This window comes from Eretmochelys imbricata, chromosome 3 (genome assembly GCF_965152235.1).
Source record: "Eretmochelys imbricata isolate rEreImb1 chromosome 3, rEreImb1.hap1, whole genome shotgun sequence".
Classification (NCBI taxonomy): domain Eukaryota; kingdom Metazoa; phylum Chordata; order Testudines; family Cheloniidae; genus Eretmochelys; species Eretmochelys imbricata.
The window spans coordinates 21376947-21394672 of record NC_135574.1 but is presented as its reverse complement, the minus strand read 5'-3'; the positions used below and the strand labels follow the sequence as shown (position 1 = coordinate 21394672).

The 17726-nt window shown below is 37.9% G+C and overlaps 1 protein-coding gene across 10 annotated transcripts in view; it reads right to left on the bottom strand.

Moving 5' to 3' along the window:
- LDAH (lipid droplet associated hydrolase) overlaps window positions 1-17726 on the bottom strand; it is a 186414-nt gene that overhangs the window by 100352 nt on the left and 68336 nt on the right. For all 10 annotated transcript variants that reach the window (XM_077812470.1, XM_077812477.1, XM_077812471.1 and 7 more), the window contains one exon: window positions 15361-15530. In XM_077812470.1, coding sequence (XP_077668596.1) covers window positions 15361-15530 — 170 coding nt within the window. The remainder of the gene's footprint in view (window positions 1-15360; window positions 15531-17726) is intronic.

Genomic DNA, 17726 nt, shown 5'->3' with positions numbered 1-17726 from the left:
CAAGTGATCTCTTTCCTGCCATCCATCTCCACTCTCTGACAAACAGAGGCTAGGGACACCATTCCTTACTCATCCTGGCTAACAGCCATTAATAGACTTAACCTCCATGAATTTATCCAGTTCTCTTTTAAACCCTTTTATAGTCCTAGCCTTCACAACCTCCTCAGGCAAGGAGTTCCACAGGTTGACTGTACACTGTGTGAAGAAGAACTTCCTTTTATTTATTTTAAACCTGCTACCCATTAATTTCATTTGGTGACCCCTAGTTCTTATATTATGGGAACAAGTAAATAACTTTTCCTTATTCATTTTCTCCACACCCCTCATGATTTTATATACTTCTATCATATCCCCCCCTTTAGTCTCTTCTTTTTCCAAGCCGAAAGTCCTAGCCTCTTTAATCTCTCCTCATATGGGACCCGTTCCAAACTCCTAATCATTTTAGTTGCCCTTTTCTGAACCTTTTCTAATGCCAGTATATCTTTTTTGAGATGAGGGGACCACATCTGTATGCAGTATTCAAGATGTGGGTGTACCATGGATTTATATAAGGACAATAAGATATTCTCCGTCTTAACTATCCATGATGTCCAAGATCTTTCTCCTGATTAGTTGTAGCTAAATTAGCCCCCATCATATGTATTGTATGTATAATTGGGGTTATTTGTTCCAATGTGCATTACTTTACATTTGTCCACATTAAATTTCATTTGCCATTTTGTTGCCCAATTACTTAGTTTTGTAAGATCTTTTTGAACTTGTTCACTGTCTGCTTTGGTTTTAACTACCTTGAGCAGTTTAGTATCATCTACAAACTTTGCCACCTCACCGTTTACCCCTTTCTCCAGATCATTTATGAATAGGCTGAATAGGATTGGTTTAAGCTGGATTTTTCATTATTAGGTTTCAGGTGGATTTTTGATGGATGATCACAGATTCTGGTTTTCAGTTCCTATTTTACTCCTTTTCTGTTTTTCTGTTTGGTTATTTCAGTGTCTTGTAACATTCCAGAATTATTTTTTTGAGATTTATTTGAAATCAGAGGTTTCCCGTAGCAATGCAACAAACATAAATGTTTTCAAAAATTAGATTTTAAGAGGCTCTTAACAGTATTTTTCCTATTTTTCTACACTGTGTGTAAGCACACACACACAAATATCTTGCTTATCACATTGCTTCTACACACAAATAAATGAACCATAGCCATGATTACAGGAAGTATACAGGTTGTAATTTAAAGTGGGCAGGGTGAAGAGAGGGGGAGGGCTCTGAGTTACTACAGAGAATTCTTTCCCAGGTGTCCGGCTGGTGGGTCTTGCCCACGTGCTCAGGGTCTAACTGATCACTATATTTGGGGTCGGGAAGGAATTTTCCCCCAGGTGAGATTGGCAGAGAGCGTGGGGGGAGGGTTCGCATTCCTCTGCAGTATGGGGCATGGGTCACTTGCAGGTTTAGGTGGATTCTCTGTAACTTGAAGTCTTTAAACCATGATTTGAGAACTTCAGTAACTCAGCCAGAGTCTATTATAGGAGTGGATAGGTGAGGTTCTGTGGCCTACAATGTATAGGAGATCAGTCTAAATGATCATGATGGTCCTTTCTGACCTTAAAGTCCATGAATCTAAGACAATTCCCACAAAGTCCTTTTAAATAAACCTCTCTTTCTGTTTTTTCCAGGGTTTCTTACCAAAGGCAGCCTGATGTAAATTAATGAACAGATTACTACTCTTGACCTTGCACATTATCTCTTAAACATGTTATCAATCAGGGATAAAACAAAACCTTGTACTCCCATGCTAGCTATCTTCTAATGGATACAACTGTAGCTTTCTGTTAATGTTTTACACATTTATCCCTAACATTCAGCATCACCTTTATATAACACATCAAGCATTGTCTTCTATTACCGCCCTGTCAGATATCAGTTTGTTAGCAATAAGCTTTCCTAATTTGGGATCTGATCATGCAAGGTTCTAAGAGTACTCACTGGGAGTCGAGGACACTCAACACTATAGGAGGTGTTCACTACCTTGGCAGGATAGGGTACAGGTTGAATGGCTGTTTCACCAATGTAAAAATCATTCAAGAAGAGACATTTGGCAGCGTAGGTTAGAAAGCAGTTACTGTCTTCAACTGTAGGCCCAGAGCAATATCTAGGAACTAGTCATTTAACATTTCAAAATTTATTTAAAACACCCATATCCTTTTAATCCTGATTCCACATTATTGTAACCTTCTCCTGGACTACCTTCTTGGTGTTCAACAGAGGTGGGCAGGAGCTAGGTGATAAGACATATAGTTGTGGTTCTTGATCTGCTTCTCTCAGAGCATTGCAAGAGGAATGGATTTAACATGAGGGGTCTCTAGTTTACTTTTAAAAATATCTATATCTATATATATATTTTCTGTCCACTCATTTACAATCATTTTGCAGTCTTCATCCTCATTGCTTTTCTATCTAATTTTTTTTTTGTTCTGGTGCTAAACGCAACCAGGCAAATACAGGACTAAATTGCTCACCTCAAGTGTTGACGACATGATGAACTGCAGCTTCCATTTGGACAGCATAATCAGAGCAATTGTGTTCAGGTGATGTGTAATGGAAACATAGCTTGAAACATTAGTGAGGAGAATAAAACAAATCATTCTGAGTCAAGATTAATTTTAAGAAAACTGTCTTTGGAACACAGCATCAGGAAGGAACTCCTGACAAGTAGCCTGAAGAACTCCAAATATTACCCAACTCTTTACTTTATGTTTAGGGGGACAGTGAGATTTGGGTTAGTAGTTTAAGATCTTGTCAGCCAAGACTCAGAGGGTGTACAACAAAGGCACAGTTGAAGCAGGTAATCCCTTCTTAATATGAAGCTTTAAGAGTTCTACATACTCCTAGTCTTAATGGTTTGTATTTCCAAACTACACTGAAATTTATTACAATGGTCACCTGACCCTTACGTTCCACCGCTTCTAGCCAACTACCCAGTTCCAGGCAAGAACAGATTTAGGTCGTAGATACCTATGCCTACTAGGGTCTCTACAGAGAACTGTTTGAACCTAAGAACACAGAAAGTACTACTGCCACTCAACAAACAGCCACTGAGTTCCAGTCAGCTGCATGGATAGCATGAACAACAAATCCGCTGCCTAGTGCCCAGTCTGAGTAACCTGACTGTGAGCTGGGCAAACTTAGCGCAGGTATACAGGGAAACATTCTCTTGCTGGGTTTTAGAGCTACCCTGTGGAGGATACTCCAGCCATTCCATGACGCAGCAGTCCCTTCACCATGGGAAGGAGGGAAAGGTGGAAAATCCAAAGACTGAAGGAAACTCCAACCCTGTAGAAGCAGCTTAAAGCAGGAAGCCTGGGAGTTGGGCTGACAAAACTGGGTTTTACCAGGCTAAAATCTGTGTATTCCCGCCTCCAGAAGCATGTGGATGGAACTACACAGTAGTTCTCTTTGCACTGGCAGAGCACCACTTACTGAGAATAAGCCCCAAATTAGCATTTTAAGCAGTACTCAAATAGAAAGGAGACCTGTGCCTCTAAAGCTCTCTGAGCTACAGTTTGCCACAGCAGAAAGTGCAAACCTTTAGGCAACAGCATTGGTTTAAATTCTTTAGAAATTTTAAAGCCAACAGCCTCCTGTACCATTTTAGAAGAAATCAGATAATATACCAGTGTGCATAATTGAAATAATAGGGAGTTAAATACAACTGGCCACAGTTTATTTGTGAACTCTTGCCTGTGCTATGTTTAGTGACTAGTGCTTGCATTATATATCAGCATGAAGTCTTCTCTCCCCACCCAGAGATAGAATTTGTGAGCATTAAGGACACCAGTGAGCTGCTATGCAATGTTCTTACACCTCCATAGAGAACAGGTGGGAACTGTTCTCAATAGGCTTAATTTCCTGACTGACAATGGATCGTGTGACTCAGGTTTTGAGGACAGAAATTTCAACTCTGGATGTTATTCTTCGGAGTCTCAGGAGTTGGAGCCACACCTATCCCTAATGAAAGCACTAGGGATAGATTTGGCTCTCTAACTCCATCCTTAGGCATATTACATTGGTAAAATATAGTATCAGTATGTATTCGTTTCTCTTCTAAACAGGTCTGTCTATCTCTTGCCACATTTGGAGTCCTCTGAAATTATTTCATGTACTTGAAGGAGTTCACTGACTTCACATTCTTTTGTCATCTGACTGCAATTTTTTCATTCCTTTGTAAGGGAGAAAGTCTTTTCATGGAGAGAACTATATAGAGAATGTGGTAATTTGGATGAGTTCAGACTATGCATATTCACCCAGAGAGAGAATCTGTAGTCACTGACGCTTACATAACCAGCCCTGCATGACTGCTGATTGTGAAATATGAGAAAACACAGCAAATTCCTTGACACATTTTTTAGTTCAAGGGAGTAGGATTGAGGCCTTCAAGGTTGCAGGATCTACCATTTAGTACTATTGAAAGTGTCCGGCTGTAGGAGTCTGTTGAAGGTACTGATAATCTCATCCATGATATTGCTGTTTGCCTTTCACTTATAAAGGTCTCTTAGTTCTTGTGGGATTTTAATTTAGCTTTGAGAGATCTCATAAATTTATCTGTTTTGGTCAACAGGTGGTCTCTCTCTAAGAAGTCTTTGCTCGCTGTGAGCTCTCGAAAGCTTGTTCTTGCTTTCTGCCTTTTCCCCAAATAGGATAGCTTTATGTTTGTCCTGGATTTTCGTATGCAGGTTGTTTTCCCTCATCTTCCATAATATTTGCCCAAATTCCTCCACAAACCTTTGCAGGAGCTTTTACTCCGTAGATGCTTCAAGGATCTTAACATTTTATTTGTTATATTTGGGCAGATTTAATAAATCACCTAACATTAGTTCTTGCTATTTCCAGATAGATGAAGGATTGCACTAGGATCTCGCAGCTTGGTTGAATGTCTGTTCCTCTCAGCACCTACTCTGCTGCTTATGGGCAAAATAAACAAACTGAAGTCTGTGGGAGAATATACTCCTCATACCTTTGTCAAAGTAGATTTTGCAGCATCTGCAGATGTGATAGTTGGTCACCAACTGCGCTAAGTTTTAGTGTAATGACAGGCTCAGTCCACCTGCACCTACTTTCAAGGATTCTCAAAGATTTGTCATTTACCCAGACTTGATAACGGGTATTGCTGAAAAGTGACAGATATAAAGTTTCCAATTCAGCAACATTCTTAAGCATGTGCCTAAGTCTCTGCTCAAGTGCTTTGTTGAATCAGGGTGAAATTGTGTTAGTTTCTGTAACCTCCCCTTTTCCTCATTCAATTTCCTACTGGCTGCTGATAATGGGAAGGGGATGGGTATATAGCAGCCCAACATTAAAGTTTTAAAATATGCTGAATTTATCTGGCATGATGGAGAGAAGGATTATAAAAATGCTCCTTTCCTTTCTCTAGCTTTACACTATGTTTTGTTATGGTTTTTCCAATTGCAATTTTATTTGCTATTTTATGCAATCCCCTCTCTTGAACTGTTTGTTAAATATTATTTCTACTTTGATCTGTGAAACAATTCTGTGCCTGCTGTCACTGGGTTTACGTTAAACTATTCCTTATTGTTTTCTGTTTTTCCCTTTCATTTAGTGCTTTCTTTCCCCCCCTGTTCATTTCCTTAATTTTTTTTTAACATTGCAGTAACATAAATTCGATATGAAACTACAGTCTCCTTATCTATTTGCCCTATATTTTCAGACCATGGCTTTCACTATAGTATCTGAGCACCTATGGTCAAGTCTCTTTCTTACCTATCAGCTATGGTCCTTGGTTAGGAGTCTCTCACTTCTCATTTCGGTATAAATCAAATATAACAAGTCTGTGTAAGCCAAGAAAATCTATTAATTTATTTCTCCCATGTCAGTGTTCCAGCACATGATGCACAGATCTACACAGTACAGCCGGCATGTTCCCCCAGCATAAGAAGAGATGCTTCTTTTGAGGAAATGCTTACCCAGAACTCTTTGCCATGCTTTAAGTCTGAGACAGGCCTACTCCTGCAGAGACACCGTTCAAAAGGCAGTAAAAAGGGCAGAGATAAATGTGTTTTGTGAGTGCAATAGAAGCTTTGTAACCATCAATCAAAAGCAAACCTGTCAATGAAGTCTAAGTTTCCTGAAAGTGATCATTACAACTGACTATGGTAAATGTTGATCACCATAACTGAATTAGACTCTATGCAGTGACTACAAACCCCTTGTACGAAGTGAAAACCTCAGAAGTGGGATCAAAACCTGTGTTCGTGTTTTCTGTCAGTCATGAGCTTGCTTTGCCTCTTTTGCAGCTTTTCAGCTGCTGTCTGGTTCTCAAACTATATGATTCATTCAGAGAACTCTTACACTGGCTAAGCTAAAGTTTCCTTTCAGAAAATGTTTTCTATAATGATGGCACCACGTGCCTGTTGGCTTATGTTCACAGGTCATAATCTCATCAGAAAAATAAAAACCCCATGACCCTTACACTCTTTCCGCCTATCCTTCCATGTTGCTGATAACATTCTGTCATTATTTCGAAGGTCAGACACTCACATAAGGATAATTCTAGCAGTTCACGTATTGTTAATAAATTTCCCTCTTTTGATCCTGTAGTCCCTCTTGGATTTCCAGCAATTCTATACTAAAGAATTTTGTTTTCTCATAAGAGGCCCTTATTTAATATTGTGGTGACTTCTTTCTTTCCTGTCATTATGAAAATACTTCCCAACTTCATAATCAGGCTTTCAACACAATTGAGTCTAAATTATTAACTCAAGGGGTCAGTGGATTGAATTTTGTATCATAATACATCACTTGGCAAAGGAATTCTGACTAACTTTTTATTTACCTCTGTTATGACCCAATCCTGCTCCCACTGAAGTCAATGGGAAATTTGCCACTGACTTCAATGGAAGAAGGTTCAGGCTGTTACTGAGGAACAAAAGGAGCAGTTCTGTGTGTAGAGACAGAAGTAGGTCTGTCAATTCACCTCTCAATCTTCTTTTTGAGAAATTAAACAGCATGAGCTCTCTCACTGCAAGGCATTTTCTGCAGCTCTGGAATAATTTTGTGGCTCTTTCCTGCATCCTCTCCAGTTTTTCAACATCTTTTTTAAAATGTGGATACTCAAACAGTACACAGTCGTCCTGTATTGTTTCATCAGTGACATATGCAGAATTAAAATCATCTCCCTTTTACTCATTATTCCCCTTTTTTACATCCAGGGATCACATTATTCCTTTTTGCCACAGCACAACTGTGGGAGCTCATGTTGAGTTAATGTCTACCATATCACCTACACTCTTTCAAGACTCACTGCTTCCCAGGATACAGTCCTCCTGTGGGTATGACCTCCCCTGTAACAGAGGCCATAGAACATCCCCAAAATAATTCCTAGGACCTATCTTTTAGAAAAACATCCAATCTTGATTTAAAAATGGTCAGCAATGGAGAATCACCATGACCCAGAGTAAATTGTTCCAATAGTTAATTATTCTCACCGTTAAAAATTTACATCTTAATTCGAGCCTAAATTTGTCTAGCTTCAATTTCCAGCCACTGCATTATCTTACACCTTTGTTTGCTAGACTGAAGAGCCCATTTTTAAATATTTGTTCCCAGTATAGGTACTTACAGACTGTAATCAACTCCCCCTACAACCTTCTCTTTGTTATACTATCCTTGAATCTATAACGATAAGACAAGTTTTCTAATCCATTAATTATTCTCATGGCTCTTCTCTGAACCTGCTCCAATTTATCAACATCCTTTTCGAATTGTGGATACCATGTCTGGACACAGTATTTCAGCAGTGGTTACACCAATGCCAAATACAGAGGTAACCTCTCTACTCCTACTTGTATTAAACAATGACCACCTGGGCCTGAAAAAAGGCCACCAGGGCTCAGTTGCAGGGAGGGTGCTCAGAGAGAAGGACAAGCTCTCCAGGGAGAGAACCCTTCCCAGAGACCACAGGCCTCAAGGAAGAGGGCTGTGCGATCCCTGAGCCCAAGGGTGGGGAAGACTTTATTTCAAGGTTATTTTGGCATTTAATGAAGTAGAACCCCAGCAGGAAACTTTTGTTTCACACCCATCTGGATTGTGTGGAGTTCTTAAAGGGCTCTGTGAGAAGGGAAACCAAGGCAGGGAGTGCTTGCAGCACCCCAGTAGGTAAAAAAGGGGACTCTACAGGACAGGCACACCCCACAACAATCCTCATTTGATGATGACTTTGCACACTGACGGCTGCTTTTTGAGAACTGTCAGTTAACCAGTTCTTAATTCATTTAATGTGTGCCGTGATACTGTGGAGTGCTAAATCTTAAAATCAGAATCTCATGCAGTATTAAGTCAAATGCCTTACAAAAATGCAAGCATAGTACATTTAAGTCGTTACCTTTATCAGTCCAACTTGTAATCCTGTAAAAAATGAAATCAGGTTTGTATGACAAGACCTATTTTTCATGAAACCATGTTGACAGGCATTAATTATATTCCTATCCTCTAATTTATTATAGGGCTGTCAAGCGATTAAAAAAATTAACCGCGATTAATCGCACTCTTAAACAATAGAATACCATTTATTTAAATATCTTTGGATGTTTTCTTCATTTTCAAATATATTGATTTCAGTTACAACACAGAATACAAAGTGTACAGTGCTTACTTTATATTTTGATTACAATTATTTGCACTGTAAAAAAACAAAAAGAAATCATATTTTTCAATTCACCTAATACAAGTATTATAGTGCAATCTCTTTATCATGAAAGTTGAACTTACAAATGTAGAATTATGTACAAAAAAAACTACATTCAAAAATAAAACTACGCAACATTTTAGAGCCTGCAAGTCCACTCAATCCTACTTAATGTTCAGCCAATTGCTCAGACAAACAAGTTAGTTTACATTTACAGGAGATATTGCTGCCCGCTTCTTATTTACAATGTCTCCAAAAAGTGAGAACAGGTATTTGCATGATGCTTTTGTAGCCGGTGTCGCAAGATATTTACGTGCCAGATGCTCTAAAGAGAGTTCATGCTTCATCCACCATTCCAGAGGACATGCATCCATGCTGATGATGGGTTCTGCTCGATAACAATCCAAAGCAGAGCGGATCGACACAGGTTCATTTTCATTATCTGAGTCAGATGCCACCAGCAGAAGATTGACTTTTTTTTTTTTGGTGGTTCAGGTTCTGTAGTTTCCGCATCAAAGTGTTGCTCTTTTAAGATTTATGAAAGCATGCTCCACACCCTGTCCCTCTCAGATTTTGGAAGGCACTTCAGATTCTTAAACCTTGGGTTGAGTGCTGTAGCTATTTTTACAAATCTCACACTGGTATCTTCTTTGCATTTTGTCAAATTTCCAGTAAAAGTGTTCTTAAAATGAACATGCACTGGGTCACCATCCGAGACTGCTATGACATGAAATATATGGCAGAATGTGGGTAAAACGGAGCAGGAGACATAGAATTCTCCCCACAAGGAGTTCAGTCACAAATTTAATTAACACATTTTTTCTAAATGAGCATCACCAGCATGGAAGCATGTTCTTTGGAATGGTGGCTGAAGCATGAAGGGGCATACAAATGAAAATGAACAGGTGTCGGTCCGCGCTGCTTTGGATCGTTATCAAACACTTGTATGAATGAATTGAAAAATACTATTTATTTTATCATTTTACAGTGCAAATATTTGTAATAAAAAATAATATACACTTTGATTTCAATTACAACACCGAATACAATATATAAACGAAAAAGTGGAAAAACATCCAAAATATTCAATAAATTTCAATTGATATTCTATTGTTTAGCAGTGAAATTAAAACTGTGATTGTGATTCATTTTTTAATCGCAATTAATTTTTTTAGTTAATCACATGAGTTAACTGCAATTAATCGACAGCCAATTTTTTATTAATAAAACCGTGTATTGCCTGGAAATGATTTCACACCCAGATCATCCTACTTGCCCCTTTTTAAATATTGATTTAACATTAGCACTCTTCCAGTCTTCTGGAATTTACTTGTTATTCCAAGATTTATTAAAAAATTAATATCAGCAGATAAGAAATCCTAAGCCAGCTCTTTTAAGATTCTTGAGTGAAAGTTACTGGGGCCCTCAGATTTTAAAATATTTATCCTTAGTAGATTATGTTTAGCATCCTTCTTGGTTACTGATGGACTAGAAAGTACTTCATCATCTTCACGTGATACAAGCACATCATTCTGCTTTTCCAAATACAAAACAGAAATATTTACTGAACATTTCTGCCTTTTCTGCATCTTTTTACCATCTCCATCCAAAAACAGGCCTAAACCATTGCTAAGATTTCTGTTGTTTCTAATACACTAAAACTCCTCTTTATTGGCCTTAGCCTTCCCAGCCATTCATTTTTCTCTATCTTCAGCTTCCCAATTTTCTATACTTTATAGATTCTAATTTAAATTCATTGAATTCTAATTTAAATTAATTGCTGTTTCCCCCTTTTTCCCCATCTGCTTCTTTTATTTCTAATTGATGCTTTCACTTAGCTGATGAGTGCAAATCTATACATATTGTTATGCAAACCATTTATTTTCTTTTACTATAATTTTCTCCATATTTTTTAATAAAGTCTGTTGTACAGGCAATTTGCTACAGTCTGCCCTAAGAGAGTGTAAAACCCTACACCACTAAAGAGAGTGGCAAAGGCTAAGGAGGTTCTGGAGGTCTCATCAGAAGGGGCATGGGCAAAGGTGTCGTCTTCCAATGAAATGTGTCACAAAATGGCCGTGAGCAGGCACATACAAGAGGAAAAGATATATCGAGGAGGGACTGAGATTTGAAGGGAATGTAGGTGACACCGGGCATTCTGTCTTACATGGCAGCTGGACTGGCCAATCTTTGGATACAGAAGATTTCACTTGAAAGAATTCATTTTGGTTGCCCAAGTTTGATTTTAATCCTAAATGCTCTCAAGAACTTTAAGAACTTCTGGATTCCTTGGGCTTAAAGGCAGATTCTAAACTGGAAGAATGGACAGTAATATATATCCCGTTATTAGAAAAAGAAAAAAGAAGATAGTAGCAACCTTGGAATTGTAGACCAATAAGCCTTCTTTCAGTACCAGGTAAATTAAAGGGAATGAAAAAATATCTATATGAGCATAATATGATCATGAATAATCAGAGAGTGACTTTTGTAAAGGAAAATTGTGCCTCTCTTATCTACTCGATTTTTCTGGATGCACTAAAAATAAATAAAATACATACATAAATAATGGACACAGGAGATTTGGTTGAAATGATGCATATGGATTTTCAAAGTCTTAGATACAATCCCTCCCTCTGTGACTATTAAGTCCCCAAGACTGTGAAGAAAAGTAACTAATAATGGGGTGAGAGGCAAAGTTCACTCATGCACTAGAAACTAGTTAAGAGACAGAAAACAAAGAATGGGCATAAAGGATCAATTTTCAACATTGCAAAAGGTAACAGTGAGGTGCTCAACAATCCATATTAGCTATGTTTGATATTTTATTAATGATCTGAAAAAGGGGATGAACTGCAACAAAATTTGCATATGGCACAAAATTACTTAAGTTAGTCAAGACTGGAGAAACGTCAGAGAGACTCAACAAAACAGGGTTATTGGACTGCATCAGGGTGGGTGAATTCATTGTTGACTACTGTAATGGAAGATACATTGGAAGAAACAATTTGAACTACTCAGACATGCTGCTGGATTCTAAATGAGCTGTAACCACTCAGGATAAAGAGCGGGGTGTACTTTGCACATGGAATGGGATAACAGTGTTTTCAATCAATGATGCCCTCAAACTTGAGTTCAGTTCTGGTCATCATCATCATCTCCTCTCTCTCTCTCTCTCTCTCTCACACACACACACACACACACACACACACGAGAGAAAAGACTGGGTCTGTTTTGTCTGGAGAAGACTACCAAGAAGGGTCATGGTAAAGGCATTTGTTCTAGTTCAAAGAGAAGTTCTATTGTCTGTGTCACGCAGAAGGTCAGAATAAATTATCACAGTGGTTTCCTTCTGGCCCTATAATCTATGAACACCAAGGAATGACTGGCACAGTGAGGGTAAATTAGCTTGTCCCATTTTCTCTCTCCCCCCCAATACAAGAATATAGGGCCATCCAAATAAAAAAAAAAGAGGCAGCAGAACAAACTGCTAAAAGGAATCACATTTTTCTTTTTACCCAGTGCACAATTAACCTGTGGAACTCACCACCACAAGGTATCACTGAGGCCAAGAGATTAGCAGAATTCAAAACAATATTTATTTGTTTAGACTTATACGTACATCCATTAACAAGGAAAGCCTATTCCTTGCTTTGGGTACTCTTTGACTATTCTTAAATACATACCCATAAACCAGGCCATTCATTTAACTGTCTATCCATTTATACTGATACTCAGCATCTAGAGAAAAGGGAAAAATGCAGTCATTTGGAGGGTTATTCCCACCCCTGCAATGCCCCTTTTCTCATTGGAGATACCATTGGCAGAGTCTCCCGTACTACACAGTAGCAGTCACACAGAGGACACAGAGAGAAACTCCTACTTGGAATTCTGACAAGAGGACTGAGGCCAGCAGGGGATGCAGCTGTGGCGATAGGGTGATCCCTGACAATATCCCCATACCATTCCTAGCTCTGATGTCAAACTCTAGCACAGCTCAAAGCCTCCAGAGTTCTGGCTGAGGGGCAACCATGGAGTGCAAGAGAGGCTGCAGGACAATGCTACTGAGATTTCACTTCTTCCCTTTCATGCCTGCCAGCATATTCTATCAGGTTTCTCCCATCACTGTTCACAAAGAGGACAATATTTGATTAGATTATGACAGTGTTTTAAACTAAGTACCAAAAATTAAACCTGCTAAATATTCACTAAGGATATAAAAACTAGTGAACTGCTAGAATATATACAACACATTAAGCTCCAGATCAGAACAGTAAAACATGAGCAATGAAAGGTTCATAAAAAGCAGTGAATTTAAGACCAAACCAAAAACTTATACAATAAAGGAATATCACAAAAGAACTATACAAAAATAAAACCAAATGATCTAGCTACTAAACTACACATATGTGCTTGAAATCTTGTGGGAATCAAATATTCCAATAAAAATAAAAAGGGAGATGGAAACACAAGTTTCTTATTATCACACTTCATACATTATAAAACATAAGTTAACTTATTTTTGGCAAAAGGACAAAGGTTGCACAACACTCTGGCTTACACAAATATTTTTTTTATTGTTAAATGCATCTTAAATGTAGCATGTCATAGATTAACTTCAAGCACACATTGTACAGTGCAGTTTCAGTGTCCTAAAGATACCTACGTTTCAACACATTGACAAATATCATGCTGCCAGTATCCACCGGGCCAGGTGTAACAAAAATTACTCAACAATTCATAGTTAATGGAAACCAGATAAAACAATTTGAGTAATAAAATCATACATATGGAGAGCAAAGAAAAGTTGATATTTTTGGACAAATTACTGCACTTGATATTTTCTAGAACACTCCCTTCTTGCAAAACAAACAAACAAACAAAAAAACAGTTACACAAGTTCCTTCAGAAAACTTTGTTTATAATCACAGAATGAGTTATGCCTGTGGAACTAGATTGGGTTAAGTTAAGGTTTCAGTTTTTGAAAAAATTGCTGTTTCTTTTAGAGGGGGGGAAAAGCTTGAATGGGAGGGGACATGGTTACGAAGAAGTGAATGGATATATATATATATGAGCATTGCATTCCTGCTCCCGTCCTGGTAGGGAGTTAATATAAAAGAAGAGGTGAATATTTGGGAGGAGGGGGAAGTGAAGAATCTCACTATTATTAATTCTTGTGATTTATTGCTAAGAGTTGACAGTGTGCTAGGCACTCACATTCAAAGGAATGTCCCTGCCTGAAGTCACTTGCTGTCTAGAAAACATTAGACACAAAGGAGCTCACTGAAAATGTTGAGATATAAAGGAAATGTGAACACCAGATATGAGATCTTCCCCCTCTCACACATCCAAACTTCTCTGCTTAAACTAGGTCTATGCCAGAAAAGCAAGAATTTTAGTACATTTGCATTTCATTTAAAAAGAAAGACTGTCCTAACTCTACTACTACTGACACTTTATATAATTAAAAATGTTTAAATCTCCAATTCATTTTTCACAATTTATGCTTTTTTTCATTTATATTTAGCATTTTATTCATCTTCAGACAATAAGAGCAGATTGACCCATAACACTTCCCTTAAAAAATGTCAATTTTTGTTATTAGTTAGTTTGAGTTTTGGGTTCTCATGCAATAACACAATGCAGATATCAAATATCTAGTGGTCTCAGCACAGGGTTATTAGCAAGGAACTCTGGAATTTCAGTCCGAGTACCATCACTACCTCCTTCTAACCTTGTGCAAATCAGTAACTATTCTGCCTTTGTTTCTCTTTCTGTAAAATGGAAATATTTACTTTTCTGGTTTACTAGGATTTTGTGAGGTTTAATGTTTGCAGATTGCTCTGACGTTATGAAAGCACTATGGAAGCCCTAAGTATTCTTATTCTTAAACATTTATATTACAGTAGCAATTTGAGACTGAATCAGGCCCTCATTTTACTAGGCTATTATTCTATTGGTTATTATTTGAATTCATGGCACTGGTAGTGGATGTTTAAATAATAAATAAATATTCAAGGAAATTTTGAAAAATTATGCAAACATTTTGACACATATTACCATAGGCTTTTCAAAACACATTAATTAGGTGCATGTTGATCCTGAAACTAGCTAGTAGTATCCCTCTTAATGAAAAAAAAAACACCTTATCCATGACATGCAGCAGCATATATGTTATGTGATCTTCCATTCAAATTATATATTGCATAATATTATTAAAATGTAAACATATCAAACGGCATCACTGCCAATAATGACATTTACTACTGAATTACCAAACCAGATTACTCAAGTTAATTAACATTCATAGCATCCTTTGAGATAGATCAGTCCTGCACAAATACCTACCTCATCTCACAAATAGGGAATTCCTACTATTCTGAGTTGGCAGCAGTTCCCTATACCTCTTTTGCAGGGGTGTAAATTGCTACGCATGGTGCTTTACAGTGGAAAAATCAGAGCATATATTTCTGTATCACTCTCTTCTTTTCTGGAGTCAGACACTCACGAAAAGTAACTGAATGTCATTTACTTTAATAAGACTTGGTCTGAAAGTAGGGGGGATGCGGAATCATATTATTGTCTTTGTTGATTAATCAAATGCAAAGCGTGGGGGATGCTCTGCTTAGCAACACCACTTCCCTTCCCCAAGGCTGACATACCTGGAGTTCCGATGCCCGCTTCATCATTTCAAGGGTGATGTAGCAACCGATTGAATGACCAATCAGCACAAGCTTCATATCTTTTGGCACGTTCTTTCTGAGGAAGTCCAACTTGTGCTCAATTTGTCCGTGAAGTCCAAAGACATCCTCTAGCTCTTTAATATCCGTGTCTGAAAAATAAAACAAATACACATTCTTTTATTTAAGGGCATTTCCACGAACTCATCTCTCCCCACTTCTCTAGGAAACTCTCTGAAATGAAAATAATTTGTAATTTTGAGTGATCACCCACTGATAAACATAGACCTTCATTATGACCTGCACAGGATGTGAAATGTTGCGTCTAACTGAGGAAAGGGAAGGACTCAGCAACCCAGGGAGCTGGGAGCACAACACCCCAGAACGATGCTCTCTCTTCAATGGCTTTTCATTCAATTCAAGATCAAATTCAAGGCTTTGGTCCTGATCTTCAAAGTCCTCTATGGACTGACTCAGGTTCCTCAGGGACAATTTACCCTGTGTGATCATGACCTACCACAACAGCGGTGTACCACATGAACAATGGAACCAGAAACCTAAGGATCAAAACTAACACACTCAAGATAGAACTTTTTCTCCAAACAGACCACAGTTGTGGAACTTGTTTCCAGAAAAGGTCAGAAGAATCACGAACCTTCGGGCCTTCAGTGCATAATATAAAATCCACTTCTTCAACATCACGCTCTCCACCTTCAAAATAACCCTACCAAAATCTCACATTTAAAAACACAGAGGTGCTTGCGCACACACCAAGAGAGAGGTATACACAGATTGTTTTGAGTCCACTTTAATAAACTTGTAAATATATTTACACAAGTTCTTAGAGTTCACCAATCACTGCATCCGATGAAGTGAGCTGTAGCTCACGAAAGCTCATGCTCAAATAAATTGGTTAGTCTCTAAGGTGCCACAAGTCCTCCTTTTCTTTTTGCGAATACAGACTAACACGGCTGTTACTCTGAAACCAATCACTGCTAATTCTCTGCTCCACCAAAGACTTTGTGTAAGCCCAGGCAAGCGTCTCAGTGCCTCAGTTCCCATCTGTAAAATTGGGACAGTAGCATCTCTCTACCATGAATACATAAATACATTAAAGACTGTGAGGCACTCAGATATATTTAAGTACCAAAGAGAGAGAGAGAGAAACGTAGACAGGGCCAAATTCTCATTTACAATACTATACATAGAATAAATGACATTTATACCCTCTCTTTAAAGGCCCTTTCCACAATATAAAGGGGGTTGAGCATAAATGAGAATCTAGTCCACAATACTGCTAATGCTGACATCAAAGTTTTAAATCCATGTACAGTAAATTTCTTGCCAATCACAGTCAGCAGTTTTAAATACTAAAATTTTTTCACATTAATGCAGTAGCCACTTTCCTAGATGGAATGAGCTGGTACTGTACTAGACGACCTTTTTGGTTGCCTATATAAAATGACCTTTTGATGCAAAATGATAATTGTTAAAAGAAAATAATGTATCCGAATATCTCTCCCCCCCCCCCGCCCCCACCACACCTCAAGCAAATTACCACAGAGTTTGCCACAGAAAGGGCTTTGTTCAACCAAACTAATACTCCTAGTAAAACTGTTATTGGTCACGTCCTGGTATGATTTATATTAGGTTGCTTTAAATGAAAAAAGAAAAAAGGTTTTATTAAAACACATGTGAGGGACAGAAAATTAGATGAGAAGCAATGTTTTGCCTATGAGGCTTTCTGCAGGTAATGGAAAATGAAAAAGCTTGTTCTGTTTTCCAAAACTTCAAATAAGGGCCTAAGGCCAAAACATTGTTTTTCATCTTAATTTCTGTTTTTAGCAAAAATTGTCTTTACTACTTTTTATTTGTTTATTTGGCAGCCTAACTTCATGCAGGAGATAGCTGGCCACCTCACTCATCTCAGTAAAAGTACACAGAGGACATGTCAAATTCAGAATAGCAGTATGGTTCGGGCATGACACTTCACTAGAACTCAGTAGAGTGGAGTTCTATTCTAGGCTCTTCCACTAACCTACTGTGGGACCTTAGGTGAATCAGTTTCCCTCTCTAAGCCTGTTTCTGATCCCATCCTTTATTTGTCTTGTGTTGCTAACTCTCTGGATTTTATTGAGAGTCTTGTAATATTGGACGTTTTACTTAAAGCCCCGGTACCTAGAAAGAAGTGATTTTATGGGAATCTCAGCTTTCATTTTAAAAAATAGAATACAATAAAAATAAATCTGTAACTCTCATTATTGTAGAGAAAAGCTCAAAAATATGTACCACAAAGTTAAAAAAACAGATGGCAAATAGAAAACATGCATAAATAATAACAACAATAA